General features: G+C 40.7%; 4 protein-coding genes across 8 annotated transcripts in view; 2 read left to right on the plus strand and 2 right to left on the minus strand.

Moving 5' to 3' along the window:
* The first annotated feature begins 231 nt into the window (after nucleotides 1-231).
* Nucleotides 232-2,182, plus strand: LOC135627850 (glycosyltransferase family 92 protein At1g27200-like). The gene has a single exon (XM_065134232.1). It carries the CDS (start codon nucleotides 276-278, stop codon nucleotides 1,932-1,934), a length of 1,659 nt encoding a protein of 552 aa, XP_064990304.1. The 5' UTR covers nucleotides 232-275; the 3' UTR covers nucleotides 1,935-2,182.
* A 242-nt stretch (nucleotides 2,183-2,424) lies between these two features.
* Nucleotides 2,425-3,847, plus strand: LOC135627851 (DNA-binding protein MNB1B-like). Its single transcript, XM_065134233.1, has 8 exons — nucleotides 2,425-2,524; nucleotides 2,621-2,678; nucleotides 2,793-2,903; nucleotides 2,985-3,042; nucleotides 3,131-3,175; nucleotides 3,264-3,344; nucleotides 3,433-3,525; nucleotides 3,614-3,847. Exons 2-8 carry the CDS (start codon nucleotides 2,629-2,631, stop codon nucleotides 3,632-3,634), a joined length of 459 nt encoding a protein of 152 aa, XP_064990305.1. The 5' UTR covers nucleotides 2,425-2,524; nucleotides 2,621-2,628; the 3' UTR covers nucleotides 3,635-3,847.
* Nucleotides 3,848-4,221: 374 nt separating this feature from the next.
* On the minus strand, nucleotides 4,222-17,063 carry LOC103970624 (uncharacterized). Of its 4 annotated transcripts, none has more exons than XM_065134231.1 (29): nucleotides 16,524-17,063; nucleotides 16,341-16,419; nucleotides 16,185-16,260; nucleotides 15,985-16,049; nucleotides 15,847-15,891; nucleotides 15,663-15,763; nucleotides 15,439-15,580; nucleotides 15,178-15,239; nucleotides 14,998-15,077; nucleotides 14,853-14,923; nucleotides 12,091-12,178; nucleotides 11,930-12,002; nucleotides 11,762-11,857; nucleotides 10,942-11,050; nucleotides 9,885-9,978; nucleotides 9,730-9,813; nucleotides 9,500-9,656; nucleotides 9,060-9,250; nucleotides 8,757-8,801; nucleotides 8,520-8,548; nucleotides 8,323-8,444; nucleotides 7,271-7,318; nucleotides 6,791-6,915; nucleotides 6,204-6,580; nucleotides 5,191-6,109; nucleotides 5,059-5,115; nucleotides 4,772-4,891; nucleotides 4,608-4,691; nucleotides 4,222-4,528 (listed from the first exon to the last, which is right to left on the minus strand). In XM_065134231.1, the coding sequence occupies exons 1-28, from the start codon at nucleotides 16,885-16,887 to the stop codon at nucleotides 4,638-4,640; spliced, it is 3,873 nt and encodes a 1,290-aa protein (XP_064990303.1). In that variant the 5' UTR covers nucleotides 16,888-17,063; the 3' UTR covers nucleotides 4,222-4,528; nucleotides 4,608-4,637. The 4 variants fall into 4 exon arrangements, with proteins under 4 accessions (XP_064990303.1, XP_018676437.2, XP_009382746.2 ...); XM_018820892.2 differs by having other exon boundaries at nucleotides 4,608-4,694; XM_009384471.3 differs by having other exon boundaries at nucleotides 4,222-4,691.
* A 433-nt stretch (nucleotides 17,064-17,496) lies between these two features.
* The window catches only part of LOC103970930 (DNA mismatch repair protein MLH3), a 39,530-nt gene continuing 37,786 nt past the window's right edge, over nucleotides 17,497-19,240 (minus strand). Inside the window, exons 23-25 of one of the 2 annotated variants that reach the window (XM_065134234.1) lie at nucleotides 18,294-18,366; nucleotides 18,074-18,159; nucleotides 17,497-17,937 (exon numbers count right to left, since the gene is read on the minus strand). In XM_065134234.1, coding sequence (XP_064990306.1) covers nucleotides 17,749-17,937; nucleotides 18,074-18,159; nucleotides 18,294-18,366 — 348 coding nt within the window. In that variant the 3' untranslated portion in view covers nucleotides 17,497-17,748. Of the gene's footprint in view, nucleotides 17,938-18,073; nucleotides 18,160-18,293; nucleotides 18,367-18,567; nucleotides 18,695-19,240 lie in introns of those variants that run through there. The other variant, XR_010492719.1, reaches the window with a different exon arrangement.

Here is a 19,240-nt window from a genome sequence, read left to right on the forward strand (position 1 = left end):
GATTCGACTTAATCGTCACGCTTAGAACGCGATCTTTTGATTGGAGCATTGATTTGGGGCCCGCATGGACCCCGTTAGTCCTACCCATGAGCTGCCAGGTAGGGATGGGCCGGTGGAGGTGTTGTTTGATTTCGATTTCGAGAAGGATGCGTGATTAATTTTTGGCACTTAAGGCTCGTAATTATTGTATTAATTGAATTATCATGCTATAAAAACCGGAAGCTGTCCTCGTCTTTCTTCCTCGTCCACTAATCGTTTTCCCTGATCGCGAGACGATGCGACGGAGGGTGACGACGTCGGTCCTTTCCATCGCCATCTTCTTCCTCCTCGCCGCCTCCTTCTCCTTGCATGTCTTCCGTCACCTCCTCCCCTCAGGCAACGCCATCAACTCCAGGACCCTGAACCAGCCCGTCGACCGCCTGCGCAATTATGCGGTCGGCGAGGCCGCGGTATCGGTCCTCCGTGTATTACGCTCCCCCCCGCGCCACCGCCCACCGCCCACGGAGTCCGTCCTCCTCCTCGACTGGGACGTGCTCCTCCTTCCCTCTCCTAATACTTCCACCGCCGCGAGCGGCAGGCCGCTCTCTTGCCTTTTCCATACCGGCGCCACCTCCCTTGCCCGCCCCGCCGGCCCGGTCGCCTTCCTCTGCTCCCTCCCCAACAGCCTCCGACGCTTCCGGCCCTTCTACACCCCACGCCTCTCCGAGGCCTCTTCCAACGCTTCTGGGTGGGTGGGCCAGGAGGATCCCCCCCGGGAGATGTTGCGGTCCACGCAGCTCGCCTACGAGTCGGTCTCCACCGCTGACGACGTCATCGTCTTCGTGAAGGGCGTCAATCGTCGACGGGATCGCGACCTCCCCGCCTCCAGCCTTCGCTGCGTCTTCTCCCCCGCCTCCGGCGGCGCCGCGGTCGCCACGACCTCGGTCACTTCCTCGGCCCAGGAGGCGTTCCGCTGCGCTCACCCGCCCGCCGCCGAGGTGTCAAGCATCGGTCCCTTCAGGGTCTCCATCTCGACCGGGCCGGAGGCGGCGCCTATCCCTACGCTCGCCAATTACCACCGGCCAGGTGGCCCTGCGAGCGGGGGCCGCTTGTCGATCTGCGCCTGCACGATGGTGTTCAACGCCGCCAAGTTCCTCCCGGAGTGGGTGGTGTACCACGCCGCCATCGGCGTGGAGCGCTTCTTCCTGTACGACAACGGGAGCGAGGACGAGCTGGAGTCGGTGGTGAGTCGACTCGGCTCGCAGGGTTTCGACGTGACGACCCGGTTCTGGCCTTGGCCGAAGACCCAGGAGGCCGGCTTCTCCCACTGCGCCGTGGTGAACCGCGACGAGTGTGAGTGGATGGCATTCATCGACGTGGACGAATTCGTGTACTCCACGGACTGGGACGACTCGGACCAACCCAACCGGTCCATGATGGGCTCGCTCGTAGCGGTCGGGCCGGAGGTGGGCCAGATTTCCATAAAATGCCTGGATTTCGGGCCCTCAGGGCACAGGGCCCACCCTCCAGGCGGCGTCACCCAGGGGTACACCTGCCGTCGGCGGAACGAGGAGCGGCACAAGTCGCTGCTCCGCCTCGACGCGGCGGCCGTCTCGCTGGTGAACTCGGTCCACCATTTCGAGTTGCGGGAGGGGTTCGAGACCAAGCAGGTCGAGGTGGGGGAGGCGAGGCTGAACCACTACAAATACCAAGCATGGAAGGAGTTCAAGGCCAAGTTCCGGCGGCGCGTGTCGGCGTACGTGGTGGATTGGAAGGAACCGATGAACCTGGCGTCGAAGGATCGGCCGCCCGGTCTGGGGTCCGACCCGATCGAGCCGAAGGGTTGGACCGACATGTTCTGCGAGGTGAACGACACCCGGCTCAGGGACGCAACGCGGAGGTGGTTCACCGAGGTGAAGCTCGATGGGGCAGAGAGAATGGCTTGGGATAGCTAGCAAATCTCACCTCTACTTCCCTCGTTGGCGTCGAACACAGTACTAGCATACGAACAGAGAAGGCGATACTGGAAAGAAGACAACGAATTCTTTTATACTCATTAATTTATTGTAATTTGTGTGCCCAGTCATATACGGAGAACATACTACTGTTAGAACCTTCGGGGCTGTATTGTTTATTTCTATGCCAGAAGAGCAATTTTGACTTGGTCAAAGTGAGACATTGCAGAATCGAACTGCTTTTATTACCATAATGCGTGTAGATGCCGTCGAAGCCTTTTCCAACCGAAGCCTTTACGTGGCGCGGGGCCCACGTGGTTGCTGTCCTCCATTGGCTGCCCTCTTTGTTGCGTGTTGTGGGTCATTCGGTGGATCCTCGCTGGAGACGGGAAAAAATCGTAGGGTGCCAACCGGCAGATATCACGCGGATCGCTGACGTGTACACCCTGCCACAGATCTCTCTTTTCTCCGTTTCCTTCGAGCCGTTGGATTTTGATTTCATCTCTCTCTTGCCGTGGCTTGACCACTTCTGGCTGCCTCCGTCTCTCTTCCTTCCTCAGCTATCGCCTACCGAAGAGCGCTGATCTGAGGTAAATCCCGACCTTTTCCCCTCGCTTCGCTGCGATCTCGATTGGTTTTCTTTGTAGGTCGGTATCCTGCGACGGATCTGATCGTTCTCGTTGTAGGTATCGCCATGAAACGGGGCAAGTCGAAGGTGGATGCACCCAAGAAGGCCGATGGCAGGTGAGTATCTCCTCTTCGCCCTTTTGGTTTGGCCGGTGGATCGATCTGTGTTTGGAAGCTGGGACACGGGGATCTGATGGTTATTTCTTGGTTTGTTCGTTCTATGCTTTCAAGGCTTTCCGTAAAGAAGGGACCGGAACGGACGGGTAAGAAGCCCAGGAAGACGAAGGCCGACAAGGATCCCAACAAACCCAAGAGGCCCCCCAGTGCCTTCTTCGTCTTCATGTGAGCTCCTACTTGTTGCTTCTGATCCCCTTTTTGGCTTGATTTCTTGGTTTATCCTGTTTCGCTTGTTTGGATCGGCAGGGAGGAATTCAGGAAGTCGTTCAAGGAAAAGAACCCCAACAACAAGTCGGTCTCTGTGGTAAAATCCCTTTCCTTTCTTGTACACATAAATCGGCTCTCTGAATCTTAATATAGCAATCTAGTCTGATTTAGTTTCATCTAAATAGGTTGGTAAAGCTGCAGGAGACAAGTGGAAATCCCTGTCGGAAGCCGTAAGTAATGTGAACGATTTCTCTCGCCTTAGTTCAACAAAGCTAGGGAAAGTTTTGATCTGGGGAAAACCGTATGCTTCAATTGCAGGAGAAGGCTCCTTATGTCGCCAAGGCAGCTAAGTTTAAGACGGAGTACACCAAGAAATTAGCTTCCTATAATAAGAACCAAGTACAGCTCTCAAATTTAGTTCTTTACCTTGTTTCCTCTATTACAGAGATCAATCGACTAACTTGCATTTTCGTGGCTGATGAAATAGTCTGGTGGAGGAAGCCATGATGCTGATGATGAAGACGAGTCTGACAAATCCAGCTCTGAGGTGAATGATGATGATGAAGAAGGAAGTGGAGAGGTTTGTAATTTCCAGAAGAGTTTCATTGTCAATTTTATTTTCTGTGGAACAATTCACTAATTCCCAAATTTGATATCGTTTTTAACAGGAAGAAGAGGATGATGAATGAGTGAATTATAAGCAAAGTGCAGTGTAATGGGATTCATTATCTTGGCTATCACTAACATGTACTTGCTTTCTTCAAACTGAAAGCTAATTTGTTGCCACTTGTTAGTGGACGAGTTTGATTGACAAGATGTTAGTGGTATTTGCTGCCCTATCTCTATGGAATGTAAAGTCTTTGATTGACATGGTGCTCAAGCTAATTAGATGGCATTTGCTAGTTGACCTGTGTTTTCTTAGATTAGTTCATCTGTCATGAAATGTTAAATTTCTTTGCTAAAAAGAAATGTTGTGTTATACTGAAATGATGTTAGTTCAATCTAATTTGATGCAAGTTGGGGCTGTGTTTCCTGATGATAGCTCATCTGTCATCCAGGAGTGACATTTTTTGGTTGCAGGAGATGGAGGTTGGTGGTAGTGGCTGCCCAGGCTCAAAGGAGTGTTACGTCATCAGTAAGACTGAGCGAGGTCACTTCTATAGGTTTGGCCATTAATCATGCTTCATATCATATGGTTGTCATTGACTTGAGATTTGGTCACGTAAGTACATTCTCTAGAATTCTACCATCTAATGCAGCAGTCCAAAATTCTACATATGAAAGATGCACTACCAGCAGCCTGACATGAAGTCAAATACAGACATACAAGAAACTTATTTTTCTTTCACCAGAAAGAAAATTTTGATTCAATTACTTGTCACCTCTAATGTGATGTAAATATAACACAGCCACTAAAACATATGTTTCAGGTGAATCCATATAATCTATAAATTCGTAGTACTGTACAAAACATACTGAAAACCATCCAGCAGAGAGTGAAATACCTTGCGAAGACCATATAAATCCTGAATGCTTCCGTTCTGGATGTGGCATGCTTGTTCTCTCATTGATGGTTTTCCAGTCTGCAGTTTTCCGGAATATTACCAAAACATGATGGGTTTTATATTTTAGATACTGCATTTTGATGATGCTACAACCCACCAGGAGGAAACATGTACTTCATCATCAAGTCTAGACTCCAGCTCGATGCTCCAAAGAACATTGATCTTTTTTGGGTAGACTGAGCTGCTAAATACAGATGATAGCCCATCACCATCCGGCAAAGGGAAGAAAACAAGTAGCTATAACGATTCAAGATTACAAACCTTCGATCTTCTAGCATTTAAGAGCTCAGTCTTCTGTGGACAAGAAACATATGAATCTCTCTCAATCTCAGTTAGGGCTGATCCTTGTCCTGGAGCATTGCAACTAATGGGCATGGAAACCTAGACAGTCAAAAAAATGAAAAGAGAAGGGATTGTGAATCTTTAAAATCCAGTTTTTTTTAATCATCTGAATACATTTAAATTTAAAAAAACTACACTTTTTAATCATATGAATATATAACTGCCAGCTAGAAGAAACGACACACGAAGGCAACAGAAAAACTTACCTTTGTCGTTGGTTTTTGTTCATCTTTCATATCCAAATAATATGCAAAAAAGAGAACCTTCATGGAAAATAATTCATGAATTAGTCTGATTGAAGCAGTCACATAATAATCATGCACCCAGTTAAAAATTACCTTGTTCAGTAAGTGACTATTAGATGCATCAGCTGCAATAATTCGCACGCCCAGGCACCGCTTTCGTGCAGTACAGAAGGGGCAGTTAAGTATCCTGAATACACAACCGTCTTCTTCAGACCAGAAATCATGTTGTGAAGCAACCTCTTTGATGCCCTTATCAAAGATGTGATGGTCAACAGCGGAGGAATCACAAGCTACAACGGGCACGTCTGTCTCTGGTGTACTGCGAAGAGAATTTAAACGACCTTCAGTTGGAGGTCCATGCTTCAGCACATATGCCAAGAAAGCCTTTGATGATGAAGTCAATGAACACCTAACTAGGAAATCATTCTTCTGCAATCCCAATGGACTATTACAGTACAAACAACTTAATACTAGCTTCTTTTCTACAGATGTACCACCATTTTGTATGAACATTCCTTGACTTGGTATCTGGTGCTGGGATGCTGAACAGTTGTCTGAAAATGGTGTTTCAGATATTTGATCAGTTTCTCTTGATATGCTGCTGACAGAGTCAACTGGGTAGAAGGATTCTGTATCAGAACTAATACAGTCCATCTGATTAAGACCAGTCATTTGCAAATCTGTTAGCTTTCTTCTTTTTTCACTGTGGGAACTCACACTCATGTTCAAGAATATTTCTTTCTCAAGATTGAAGGGATCCATGCACTTGTTACTTTCAGGAGAACCTGCTGATGCCAATGTATCTTCAGATATGGTTCCATTTGAAAATGTTGAGGGTGAAAGAGTGGCTCTCTCTCGAAACTGGTCGAAGGTGGCTACAGCAGGATACAGGCTTTCAACCTTGGACACACTTTCGCAAGTAGCATTATTATCATCTGCATTGAAGCTTTCACTGACTAGAGGCTGATGCAACTTGGTTTCACACAATCCTGCCGATATGGTCTCCAAACATCTGTGACAGAGACCAACGATAAATAACACCAAAAGATAATGAAAATGAAAAAAAAAAGTTTTTAACTAATTTGGTGGACAAATGGGGGGATTACTTGGATTGCTTCCGGGTACTTTCGTTAGGGTCCACATAGTCTCCATGGAAGATTGAGGGTTTGATATTTGTCTCACTAGTTGCCTTGCCTCCCTTGATAAAGTAATCCTTCAATGAAGAGAGAGGGGCACTTTCCCCATCAAGGCTTGAAGATTTGATTAATTTGTTATTTTTTGCAGGAGCTGCTCTACTCTCATGGATAGTCTTCCTTGCACTCTGATGGTTGACCTTGACTTTCTTAACTTTTTCCTTTTGAATCCCCTGGTTCAGACTTGATTTTGAGGATAATGAGTTTTCCTCGCTAAAATCAGAATTGTATGATTCAGTCTGAGAAACATTCTTGCTAGTTGGATGGTCACCTTTTTGACCAAACTGCTTCTGTTAGTAAACCATGTAGGGTTTAGACAATAGGAACATGAAATAAAAAGGTATGCCAATGCACAAGGCTCTCATCAATAGTATATGTAGCTTTACCATGACTTAAACCCTCGGCACCCAGATTGCAAAGCAATAATCTTATTATGGTAGCAAAGGTAGCCCTAGTAGGAACATGAAGACTAAACACAAAATAAGCAATAAAAATTATACCTGAGCAGTTTCAAAAAAGCTTCGTAACCCCATGAGAGATTCATCAAAGCTGTTGAAATGCTTGATTGAACTCTTCAGCCACTTTGAGATGTACGTGAGATTTCGTTCCTCCGTGAACCGCTCATCTACAAGCACATCCCAAGCATCAGTCCAGTTCACTTTACCCATTGCTTACGTTTGGATTAAATAGAGAAGCTGAAAGGTTCATGTCTGGTAACACTTTCTTCAAGGTTTTCCAACATGATTTTATGAACTCCAAAAGAAAAGAGGAAATTTTGTCATGCATAAAATTTCAGTACCATGAGAAAAATAACCAGGAAACCAGACTTATGAGACCATAGCCCATAGGTTCCAAGTGATTTCACCAGCTATTTATCCCGCTTTATTTTCATGACATGCAAATAGAAACCTCGAGGAATTCAAAAATTCAAAGCCCATGAACACAAAATAAAATAGATGCTGACATTGATATTAGCATACCTAAAAAAATAATAGCTCCATAATCAAATCTGTGGCGAATGCAGCGACCTACAAAGTGAAAGGGCATTTAGTTTCAAACAATCAATGATATTATGTCATAGATTATACAATATACACACATCAGGTGCAAATACTACCAATAATGCACTATCTGTCCTTATCTATGAATCAATCACACAAATATAGATAGCTACCACATTCTAGAACAAAGGGAAAAAATGATATTGCATAATATTTAAAAAATTAACTGATATGTACATTCATATTATATTTGAGAATTTAGTACAAAGGTGATCCTAAATGGTCAAGAAGTGGATTGGTGAAAACGATACAAAGGTGATCCTAAATGCTCAAAAAGTGGATTGGTGAAAACACGAATTTTGGAGGATTGCCATCATGAGTATTTTAAATATGCATCCCAATGCTTCATCAATATCAATTTGATCCCGTAACAAACAGGCTGAAAAGTACTAGCTCTGAAAAGAGAAGTCCAGGATGAAAGACTTATTAATCTGAGTTGGTATTGATATAAGTACAAGGCTGCTACTCTCTGGAAGCTTTAGATAATCATGAGCGAGCTACAGCAAGAAACTTGAGCATTAAGTGCATTGAGGAATGGCTAAAAGTTTCACCTTTAGAATTTGAGCAGCATATGGCAAAAATAAATAACCCATTCCTGCTTACTTATTTTCCTAATTTAAATGCAAGTGCAACGATCCATTTTCTCGAAAAGAATACCAATGCTCATTAATGTGCATCTTCATAGCCCTTTTCCTGCTTATGGAAATAGATCATCAACTTATTCTTCAATGCTGTTAGTCTTGCAAATCCAGATAATTTAGATTTTGCTAGCATGAAAACTTTCCATGGAATGAATAAGTAATGAAATGTGATTAGTACCATGTGTAAAGGAACATGAAACACGAAAAAACTAATCACTTGTACAAACTAGTAGCATATTCTCCGACCCTGCAATGATTCTGATGTAATTTAAATCAGTATTCCACTCTTGGGAATTGACATATAATATTTAGGTAGTAGACCATACATACCTGCAGCTTGATTCAGAGCACGGAATGCTTGGTGGCAATACCATTCGCTCCCACTAAGGAGATGCTTTGATGATCTATATGTATCATTATACTTCTTCTTTAACACCACATGAATGTCATTTCTAATCCAGGTTGAATCAATAAGTAAGATGATCGATAATTATCTCAGTCATCTGGAAATGATGTCAAGAACTTACTTGTTTGGAAATGGAATACCAACAATCACCTAAGTTTGGTCAAGGAACACAAGACAAAAAAATGATGAAATCAAATGGTCAGCAACAATCATTGCATCAACAAAATTATTTTCTATTGGCTACTTAACAGTACATTCAAGTTAATCATATTTGCTAAGTGCCAATTAAAACAATAGCAATGCATGAAATATATAGTCAAAGAACACCATATAAAATTGATCAGTATCTCAAGGATACAACTACCCTAGCATTTTCATCTGAGAAGTCAATACCTTCTGATACCTGCAGAAGAAACAGAATAACTAGCTGAACATAGAAAATCAGAAAAAGTGAAAACGCACATACACACTTTCCAAAACACCTAATTGCATTTGCCTATTCACGCATGATAATCCTGTGAACCTAAATTTTCATTACCAAATAATAGAAACCTAAAGAAAAAAAATCCTACATAAAGCACCTTTCTGGAAAACAGTTAAAGCAATAAGCATTACCTCGTTATAAAAGTCAATGCAATAACAAACAGAAAAATGTAACTACCTTGCCTCGGCAAACTGCAAGAAAAGCTGCTCCTTTTGCAGGATTTTGTGAGCACTCCTTGCTGGAAGGATTTTTGGAGGCTCTCATTAGACCAAGTCTTTTTTTCACATGAGGAGCCCCTGTATTCCCACGAATTGCTTCATAATAGCCTTTAAGAACAGGTTCAAATTCATCCATAGCTCCTCTTGGTTCTACAAGCATTTTGAAACTCTTATTAAATCAAACAAATGTTAGGCAATATGTTAAGCAAAGCTTTGTCAACGAGGCAAGAATCTCCTATCATGTTAGCATTAAAATTGCTGGCACTATACACGATTTGTATTACAACAGAAAGATCAATGATAGATTTTTAATGCCATAACATTATCGCTAACAACTAATGAAATACACAAAGATGAGGAAGAGCCTCTATGAAAATATAATTTTGCTAAAGGTCTTACCAACAAAAAGGAGCTTTTCAGCATTCAATCGAGACCATTGACCTGTCTGACTCCATCGAAAATGTAGCTTTTCCAACAACTTATAACTAGGAAAGAAAACAAGAACACCACCTGGTGCAATCTTGCATATTTCCTCTAGAGAAGCTCCAAGTCCATCCTTCACAAGTCATGCTAAATTTTCAGGAAACTTGCAATTAAATGAACAAAGTACACAAACCTAAGTCCTGTACCTGGAAAGCATATCCATCAGCAGTTTTGTAGCTGGCATTTAACTGGCAATTTGCAGGACCTGCAGGGACTACTGCAGCCCAAACCTGTAAATAATAACAGCTAAAATCAATCACACAGATCGGGCACAAATAAAATAAAGAGAACATGGACATACTTGTGATTCCACATCAATGACATGTGGTGCTTCCAAGCAAGCTTCAAACTGCACTCCAAGTTCAGATGCAAATGAGCCCATCGGGGCAAGAGTTCTGTGTGGATATATGATGCATGAGACAGAAGAGGATACTGTGAAGTCAAATTAAACACTTGCATGCTAATACATACAAGAGATAACAAGATTAAGATAGACAAAAATAGCTTATGTGGCTGAAGCATAGTGACATGGTGTTGTGAAAACCATATGATTCTAGTTACTTTAAAGGTCTGAATAATATAAATTCTGGTGTTTTCATCATATAGAATGAATTCTAGTCAACAAGTGCTTAGATCAGGTTCAAATTACAAAGATGCATTACTATAGATTTTGATTGGCTACAGGAGGAAGATCTTTACTCAAAATTTGCCATTCCTGTAGAGAATTTCTTAAAAGGTCATATCAGATATAAAAGCCACAGAATTTCTTACAAGGTCATATCAGATATAAAATCCATTACAGTTTAATCACAAATAGTATTCCATTACATAAAAGCAACTGCATGATGATTACAGGTGAAAAAAAATTGCAGATAAATTATCCTCGACTGTTAACTTTCCAAAAGCTTCAAGTGAAAAAGACACTGATATGTTATTTTTTATTGTACACAAAGATGATATAACTAAACATTTTCAGCTTAAAGAGAACTGTTAAGGCCTTTTAAACACAATATTGCATGACTAATTCTTCTGGCACTTTGTACATGGATGTCTTATATGAGTTTAACTTGTGGTAGTTGGTTCACATATAGTGTTGTTGGGTAATATTACCAAGAGATATAAGTCACATTTCAGCTCTCAAAAGTTTCAAATGGTGTATTTCATAAATTTACTTTAATTATCCAAAACATTTCTTCATATATAGTTCATTTTTATGCAAAGAAAAAAATATTAAAGAAAATACTGCTCACATCAGTGCATGGTCAAAGTAACAGAGAAAATTGCTTACCATAATAGAAATAACAAGGCAAGCAATTAGAAAGCATTCAATTGAATAACAAACTATGACATCTAAGTACCCTGATGTAAGGATAACTGAAAGAGACAGATTTGCAATCTCTTTGAAAACAACAGCAGGATTCAGGCACCACAAACTCAATTTGCAGATCCAGCCATTCGCAGCATTACCTGTCAACAATAGTTTTGCTGAGATGTCTCAACCGCCATTAACACCTAAAACATGCTCAAGTAGTAAAAGACAGTGAGATTCTTCATAACAGTAACTCAAGACTGTCATGTTGATTAGCATGTGAGAAATAGGCTGTCAGCAGACCAAAAGGACACTGTATGTTAACCCACAAAATGCCTTTTAACGATGGTAAAACTTTTAGCTGGACTTATAAATGATGATGAGCAATCATCAACAAGTAAATTATGTTAGGAAAAGGCTACATTAGATGATAATACAGGGAGGAATGCAAAAAAGAGTTGTTCTGTGATTTCCAGTGATTACGTGTCATGTAGGTTCCAATTTGCAGCAGCACACACTTATTGCAAACTTGAGATATTCTCTTTGCTTGCAAGGGTAACGCTTCATATACTGACCTTTCCCTAGACCCCAGACCACAAAGGCCTTATGCACCAGGCTACCTATTTTTCACATACTTCTTGCAAATTTGATTGGACAATGCTTTGTTAAATGCTAAAATGATGGGCCAGTAAGATGCAAATGAAGTAGGGGAAAAATGCCTAAGTGTCATAGCCACTTGCATAGATGTACTTTGCCAGAAGGACTGATGAAAGAAGCTGAGAATCAAATCTAGTTAGATACCATTTTTTAAATATCTGGGTCTGAACATAATTTCTAAGAACAAACAATGCATTCTTTGTATTACTCACCGCCTTCTCTTTTAACATAACGTTGCAATGCTAGTTGATAATCAGTTGCACGGCTGCCATTTCCACAGAAGAAATAACTAAGTGAGGAGAATAGACCTGCAAAGAAAAAAAAGTTTGCTGGATTACAAGTTTCAGTTGTGGGGCATGATTTAAAAGCTGGAAATGTACCTTCCAATGCAATTAAGGACATGCCACTTAAACGGTTTCCAACAGATTCTTCATCTGAAGCAGCTTTAATTGCCTTGAACAACAAAGAGAATCATATAAAAAAGATGTCAGATAGTATCCATGGCAAAAGAAAAAGAGCCTATTTAGAAAGTGGAAAGCACCTTCGTGGCACATTGATGTAGAATTGGAAAACATTGTTCTGTAATTCCAGCCTGTTGGAGCTCCCTAATGGCCTTATCAGCAGTCCAACTGTCATGATCAAAATGACTCAATTTTAGAAAAGGATCAACTTTTAAACCAGAAGTATTTTTTAACTTGGCTTCACAAACATTTGACCATAACAATTTTTTGTCAGTGACCAAAGAAAGAACATACACAGACAATGTATGATATTAAAGCATCCAGATGGAACATGAAATCCACAAACTACAGGAAGGAAAAACCCATTCACCAATTAATATTTCAGTTAACACTAAAAAGAATTGCAATTTAAAATGATATAACTATCTTGAAAGAAACATAAGCAGAGATCACAGCAAAAGCCTTCTCTTTCCTCAAACTTAGCTATCCATGTATTAAACAGAGATCATAATGATGCTATCACAACGATCTTTATTTAGATCCAAAATTTTCAATGTCCAAGATCCCACAAAAAGGTTATAACTCAATATAGAGATCTCTTCCATGCAAACTGCTTCTTCAAACTTGGGAGTATGACCTCTTCTTAATTCTCCATCTTCCTAGTCAGATTTGTGAAAGCCAATAACAGCTCTATTTGAAGATATTTTTGGAAATATCATGCCATTCAGAACCAAATTAGTTATAACTTTGACTCAAAGGAAATTACAATTATTACTACTCTTGAACCCTCTTATTGACATGGAACATTCTTTGGATAATAACAAAAGTGTGATTTTCAAAGCCTTATCAACATGGTCTTCTATAAGATAGTTAACAACAAAATGATACACGATGGAAATCTAAGGTGTTGCATGTGACATATATTCTATTAATATGCACATCATGGTCACCTTATGTATGACAACAACACCATGTTTACATCATTGCATGATATTAAGTTACTTCTCCCCAAATAATTGACTGCATGTTTCTTCTGAATCGTTGAATTAACTGAAAGATTGATTTTTTTTTTTTTTACACAAGGAACTGCATAAATGAAGATCAGTAACAATTACAACGCTTCCAAAGATCAGAATTTTCTACACAGAATTGAATGTAGGCCATCAAATACATTTGGAGGCCTCACCATATAGGCTATGTTTGACAATCTCAGAGAATCATCCAAGAAACATGACAAATGTCAAGCCATACTCTAGTTATTGGATTTGTGATAAAAAGGCATCAAGAGAAGTGTAAAGACCTAATGAAAGAAATGCCCCATGAATGGATATTTCCAGAAAACAAAGTATTAAAAAAATATCTGAAGAGAGGATAAACAACTAGTTGCTCTGTTGGTGAAAATGCATTGGACTTTCTGAACAGCTTTTAAAAGGTTAAATATGTGCAATAAACAACTGCATAAAGCATTAGCCTAACTTGCAAAATAAAATTAGAAAGAAATCTGATATTGTGTAATCTATTTCTGAAGTTAGTGCGCAAGTCCAACATCTTTGTACAACCAAATCATCAGAGAAATAAGCTCTGTAAAGGATAATTTGGTCATCTATCATATGCCATGTAATGTGGCGGCAGTAAAAAGAACACAGCATCAGGAAATAATTTAGGATATGAGCTACTTCGACTTGTGGATGACAAATTTTGTTTTGTCATATTCTAGCACTTTGTACATGTACATTCTAACAACATAAGAAATGCTTATCTCAGGGTAGCGCTGTTAGCTTTTAATCACAGCTACAGCTTAAGTCTCTTAAATTTGACTTTTGGATTTGCCAATATAATTCTTATGTGGAAGATTTATCACCCTACCATGAGACACTGGAGCCCACATCAAAGATATTCTTAGGCATGCAGTAGTAACAACACGATCATTCCTTTTCTTCCATCCTAGTACCCCTAATTCTAGAGTTCCCTTCACACTTGACTATTCGGAAGTAAGTTGAGAACATCTTGGACAACCAACTCGGGATCTCTCTCTCATATAAGGAATACAGATACTTGGTATGATGGAATACGCAATCCAACCTTGAGGACACATGGATTTCAAAAGATGAGTTACGATTGATAGACCCTGACATCATAAAGTAATATCTCAATTTTCATTCACTAGAGGTGAATTTTTCACTCAAGGAGAGTTGGTAGGGATTAGAGTACCACCACATTAATACGACAGCTCAAGAGGACGCAGAAAGCTTCGGATCACTACATTAGAGCTATATGGGCCTAAATCCCCATAGAGGTCTCATCCTACATATATTTTATTTTTTATTAGATTATAGTAAGATTTGAGCATAAGACATATTTGTATTGGGCTTTGGACTTGGGCTTGTATAAGGCCATCAAAGGAGATGTCATGTATATATCTTAAAATGCACGTGGTAGATGATCTTAGAATGGACATATATCTCAATCTTATGAGTCCCTAACACCCTCACTTATAGAAGAGGGGTATGTGACTTTTTGTCATAGCTTATGCAAACTACATAAAGTTAGCAAGTTAAAGGATTTGACAGGAAAAACATCTGAATCATAGAAACGTGGTGCAAAGAAATCCAGGCCAACAGAATATAGCCTATAATTACATAGATATTTTAGAATTCAAAACAAAAAAAAAAACACTTGCAGTAGCTTTTATTTACTGCATATGACTTGCTTGAACAATGGAACTACCAATGTTCAATAGCTAGTAGTCTCAAAACTGAATTGGACCAAGAAATCTATGGCTAAGCTAAAATATTCTTAGTAGAAACCTTAAACATTATAAGTTCCAGCAGAATATACTCACAATGAAGAGTAGTGCTCAAATTCATGCTTTTTCATGCTCATTTTCCTGTCACCTATCCAACTTATTATTCCCTGTGCAATAGAAAGCACTTGGTCTTGGTTACAAGTTAATAAGATTATGAAACTCATCTTTGCAAAATTTGTACCTGAATCATGTCATATAATGGTTGGTATGTCATTGCTCCACCATCAGCCATGCATAAGTGTTCAAGTTCCGTTTGCAATGCTAGGTATAACAGAGATAGGCATTCAGATTCGAACCAAGTAAAAATATTTAGCTTTCAGATTCTATGTGGCTACTATATAATATTTGCAGACTGGCTTACCAAAAAGCACATCCTCTTCAACTTCTATACTCCCTGCATCACGTGCAACATCCTCTATGTTGCTATTAATGATAAATTAAAAAAGAATTAGGTGCCCGCGTGGCTACATCCCATAAATTGTAGATCACTAAATTCAAATGGGTGTGTGTGTCTAGAATTTTGAGTTCAAAGCAGATGTTCTGAAAACATCTACTGCAAATACTATCTATGATTAGTTCAAAATGCAAGATACAAATTGTTACAAAGTAACAAAGGGCATACTGGGCCTCATCCAGTATCACAATGGATCCTTTTATATCTATATCCATTGCTCTCCGGACTGTTGGATTTATAATGTAACTGTATGGGCAGAAAACTAGCTGAGCTTCCTCAGCCATTGTTTGTGCAGCAAAATATGAACAACCTACAAGAAAAACAAAAGTAGAAAAAACATACTTAGTTTAGTAGTACTGCATTGAAGACTGTTATAGTTAAAGGTAACAGACCTTTCACACTGTGCCCAACTTTTACAAGATCTTCAATGTCATGAACCTCATAACAGCCACCTTTCTGAAGAGAGGGATGACATTTGACTTTGTGTGCATTTCTGTCATAGTTAAAAACAGTTGCCTTCATAAGAATGAGAACTAAAGTATACGATGAACTCATATGTATCAAAGAGAAACTCACTTGTATTCACTGCAACCTAGGTTTTCATCCTTCAGAAGCAATTTACTAAAGCAAAACAGGAGGACATTAAAAACATAAAACAGCAAAGATGATGTAAAAGTCAGAAAGGTAAGTTCTTTGGGGCTTCAAGAAGGCTACCATTCATCATCCAGATTATCTCTTGTGCACACATGCTTGTTAGTGCAGTAGTGCTTTCGTGATGCCTGAAACCAACAGCTCGAAGAAAATGGAAACTCAGAAAAGAAATTTTGGAAATTGAACCATCAGCATTGTTGCATTATGGGCTAGTAGTACAACAAAAACACCTTTATCATAATTTAGAAACAAGATTCGCTTACCAGAATTGCCATTGGCACCCGATAGGATGTTTTCCTATATTCACGAACCACCTGACTTATCTGGGAGTGAGTCCTCCTTCACATGTCCGAAGCAAACAGCAATCAGGAAACAGCACAAAGGCTCAAATCGTAGCGTTAACGAGAGATAGCACTCACGAAGCATAGTAGATTTTGGGAAGCGACTGTCTCCTCTGAGCTCTAGCGCTTGTAGGCGCCGGAGGTTCCTCAGCGTCACCTAAGGTTCGTCAGAAAAGGATAAGTCCAAACCTTCGTGTCCCGATCAGGGACCAAAAGAACGGAATTAGAAGGAATGACAGCACAAGAATAGACATTGCTTACTCGAAGGCTGGGACGGGGGAATAAATCCGCCACCATGGACGAGGGGATCGGACGCGAGCGGCGGGGGACACGGGGGCGGAGCAGCGGCCCCAGATAGGACGAGGTGCTGGTGGTGGCGCTGCCAGGCGAGGGAGGAGCAGAGGAGGGAGAGGGACTTGCCGGTGCCGGTGGGGGACTCGAGGAGAGCGTGGCATCGGCCCTGCCGGCGGGCGCGATCGAGGGTGGAGATGACGCGCCCCATGAAGGCGAGCTGGGAGCCGTAGGGCTTGAAGGGGAACTCCACGGGGACGCCGCCGATCTGGTAGACGCCGGGGCCGCCGTGCTTGCTAGGGTTAGGGCTTCGAAGTGGCGTCGAGGGATTCATCGCCCGATTCTTTCGAGATCAGCTCTGCTGTTGTGCGGAAGAACGGAACAGATCCCGTCGAGAGCGATCAATTGACGGAAGACGAAGGAATGTGGCTTCCAAATGAAGGAAGACGAAGCCAGAAGAACAATTGGTTCCCTCCTGAATTTGCCGCCAGTTTGAAGACCAGACGTTTTGCGTTTTGCTTTTATTATTTGAAGTAATAAAATGGCGGTCTTTTGACGTATCAATCCTTCTCCAAAAAGAATCAATTGTTATTTTGACCAATGTCACGGAGAAGCCTCAAGTTTTTGGTGATTAAACAAATATGATATTATAGATGACTGATTACCACTTCATCCCAAAATCTAAACTCAATCAATTTGGGTTTTACTCAAATCCGTGAGATTTCTATATTTAAGAATTTTAGATACTTATTTTACCAAACTTTGAACTTGTTCTCCCACCATTATTCAAAGCAGACAAAAAGATTTCCAGCAAACCATCGAATAACTCGTTCAACCTTGTCAACTTTGAACAAATAGCCGATGCTCGATATCTTCAGCGATCAATTGGGCCCAACAGAATTGCACAAAGCTTCAGTAACATGTTCAAAGCACAACGAGCTAGTTGAGAATGTAAACTACTTTATTAGATTTCGGTGTATGATCAACTCAACGGATACATCTTCATCTGTAGTTAGAAATGAATGTTCTCCCAGACAACAGCATAATGAATTCCCTCGGCTACATCTTCGCCAGCAGTTACAAATGAATGGTTCATGAGTACAACACCATACGGGTTTCCCACGGCTTCAAGATCATTTATCGACGTCTGGTATTTGTTAACTATGCACAGAAGAAAAACATTACTTCTGATACATCATCCATTGTGAAACCTTTTGGCGGAGTCTAGAAGCAATTGTGCTCGTCTGAAGCTCGGACGTCGGTGGACTCTGAGTCCGTGCCATGTCTCGCTCGAGCCCCCTTGATCAACTTTGAGCTTTGCTAGCTGCTCGTGGAGTGATGCCATATTCAGAAGAGGGACAGTGGTCGGCCGTCCATGAGCACACTAAACATGAAAGCTTACTACATCAGGATATAAGGAAGGCAGACAATGTGACATCTAGATAAAAAAGGCCTAACCATGAGCTGCATCCTACATCAACTAATGAAAAGGTCTCATGTGAGAGAAATCTGTTGCTTACCTGAAAACAAAGTGATGTCACTTTCAGTTCTTCGACGATCAGAGAACATTCCGAAAGTAACAAGGAATCACCGAACATAATCGCACCTTCATTTTCAAAAAAGTAGAAAAATTGCAGTCAACATACAGGCTACTTGGACCAAGACCAATGCAATATTTTTTTGGGTACAATCACATTCTGATGTCCCAAATCAAAGTTGAGACAGATAGAACATTCATACCTCTGCAGGCTTTGAAGTTAAGAATACGAAGAACAGAAGGCGGAAGAGTGGACGATCCATCAGTCTCAACAAGCTGGCAATTACAATAATAAATCAGAGAACAAAGGAACTCCATTTGATATTGATGTCACAACCACCACCATAATGTCTCAATAATTTGAGATCAATTACATGGATCTTTTCCTTTCTACTCAAGATAATATCTTTAGTTAACAAAAAACATTCACATCTATTTTTACTGTTTATAGTAAAGTTGTCTTATATCTTGCTCTACCTTTCACACCACTAATACTAGTCGGCTTCCCCAGCATAACCACAAATCTACATGTCTCCTTTGAGCATGTCCCTATCATCTTCGGACAATAATACCTCATTTTATTATCCATCAGAACTTAATTGTCCTGCATATACATATGAACATTTTTCATCTTAACCGCACAAACTTTATGTATATATTTTTACCATTCAACATTCAAATGCATAAAGTATGACTGAACTAACAATTATTTCATATAACTTTTCTTTTATCTAACAAGCATTCGATGATCACACAAAATACCCAACACCCCCTCTTAACTTTGACAACCCAATTTTTATTCTGTGAATAATATTTTCATCAATCTCTTCCTATTTATTTCGCATCTTATTCTATCTTCAGCATTTCCAAAGTTCCATAGTAGGACACATTAGTTCAATTTTCCTTAATATGACATATTAGTTCAATTCCTTCATATTTAGACCAAGGTAAGCAATACCGAATAATACCGTCCGGTACGAGTGGTACGTACCGGTCCGACGGTATACCAGTACGTGGACCGCCCGTTACCGGACGGAACGAATAATAATAAAATAATATTTATATATTCATTTATATATATATATATTTTTAGAAAAAGGCTCGGCGACATCACCATTTTCGGCGACGTCACCAAGGCTTATATATATAT

Source organism: Musa acuminata, chromosome BXJ2-11 (assembly GCF_036884655.1).
Source record: "Musa acuminata AAA Group cultivar baxijiao chromosome BXJ2-11, Cavendish_Baxijiao_AAA, whole genome shotgun sequence".
In the NCBI taxonomy this organism is placed as follows: domain Eukaryota; kingdom Viridiplantae; phylum Streptophyta; class Magnoliopsida; order Zingiberales; family Musaceae; genus Musa; species Musa acuminata.

Excerpts from the sequence above, each read along its gene's own strand:
- LOC135627850 (XM_065134232.1), top strand. The coding sequence starts at position 276 with ATGCGACGGAGGGTGACGACGTCGGTCCTTTCCATCGCCATCTTCTTC.
- LOC135627851 (XM_065134233.1), top strand. The coding sequence starts at position 2,629 with ATGAAACGGGGCAAGTCGAAGGTGGATGCACCCAAGAAGGCCGATGGC. Across the intron at positions 2,904-2,984 it reads AGTGCCTTCTTCGTCTTCAT|GGAGGAATTCAGGAAGTCGT; the intron begins GTGAGCTCCTAC and ends TTGGATCGGCAG. Across the intron at positions 3,176-3,263 it reads GGAAATCCCTGTCGGAAGCC|GAGAAGGCTCCTTATGTCGC; the intron begins GTAAGTAATGTG and ends CTTCAATTGCAG.
- LOC103970624 (XM_018820892.2), bottom strand. The coding sequence starts at position 16,887 with ATGAATCCCTCGACGCCACTTCGAAGCCCTAACCCTAGCAAGCACGGC. Across the intron at positions 15,240-15,438 it reads GTGATACTGGATGAGGCCCA|CAACATAGAGGATGTTGCAC; the intron begins GTATGCCCTTTG and ends TATCATTAATAG. Across the intron at positions 6,916-7,270 it reads TGGAGCTATTATTTTTTTAG|ATGAGCGGTTCACGGAGGAA; the intron begins GTATGCTAATAT and ends ATGTGCTTGTAG.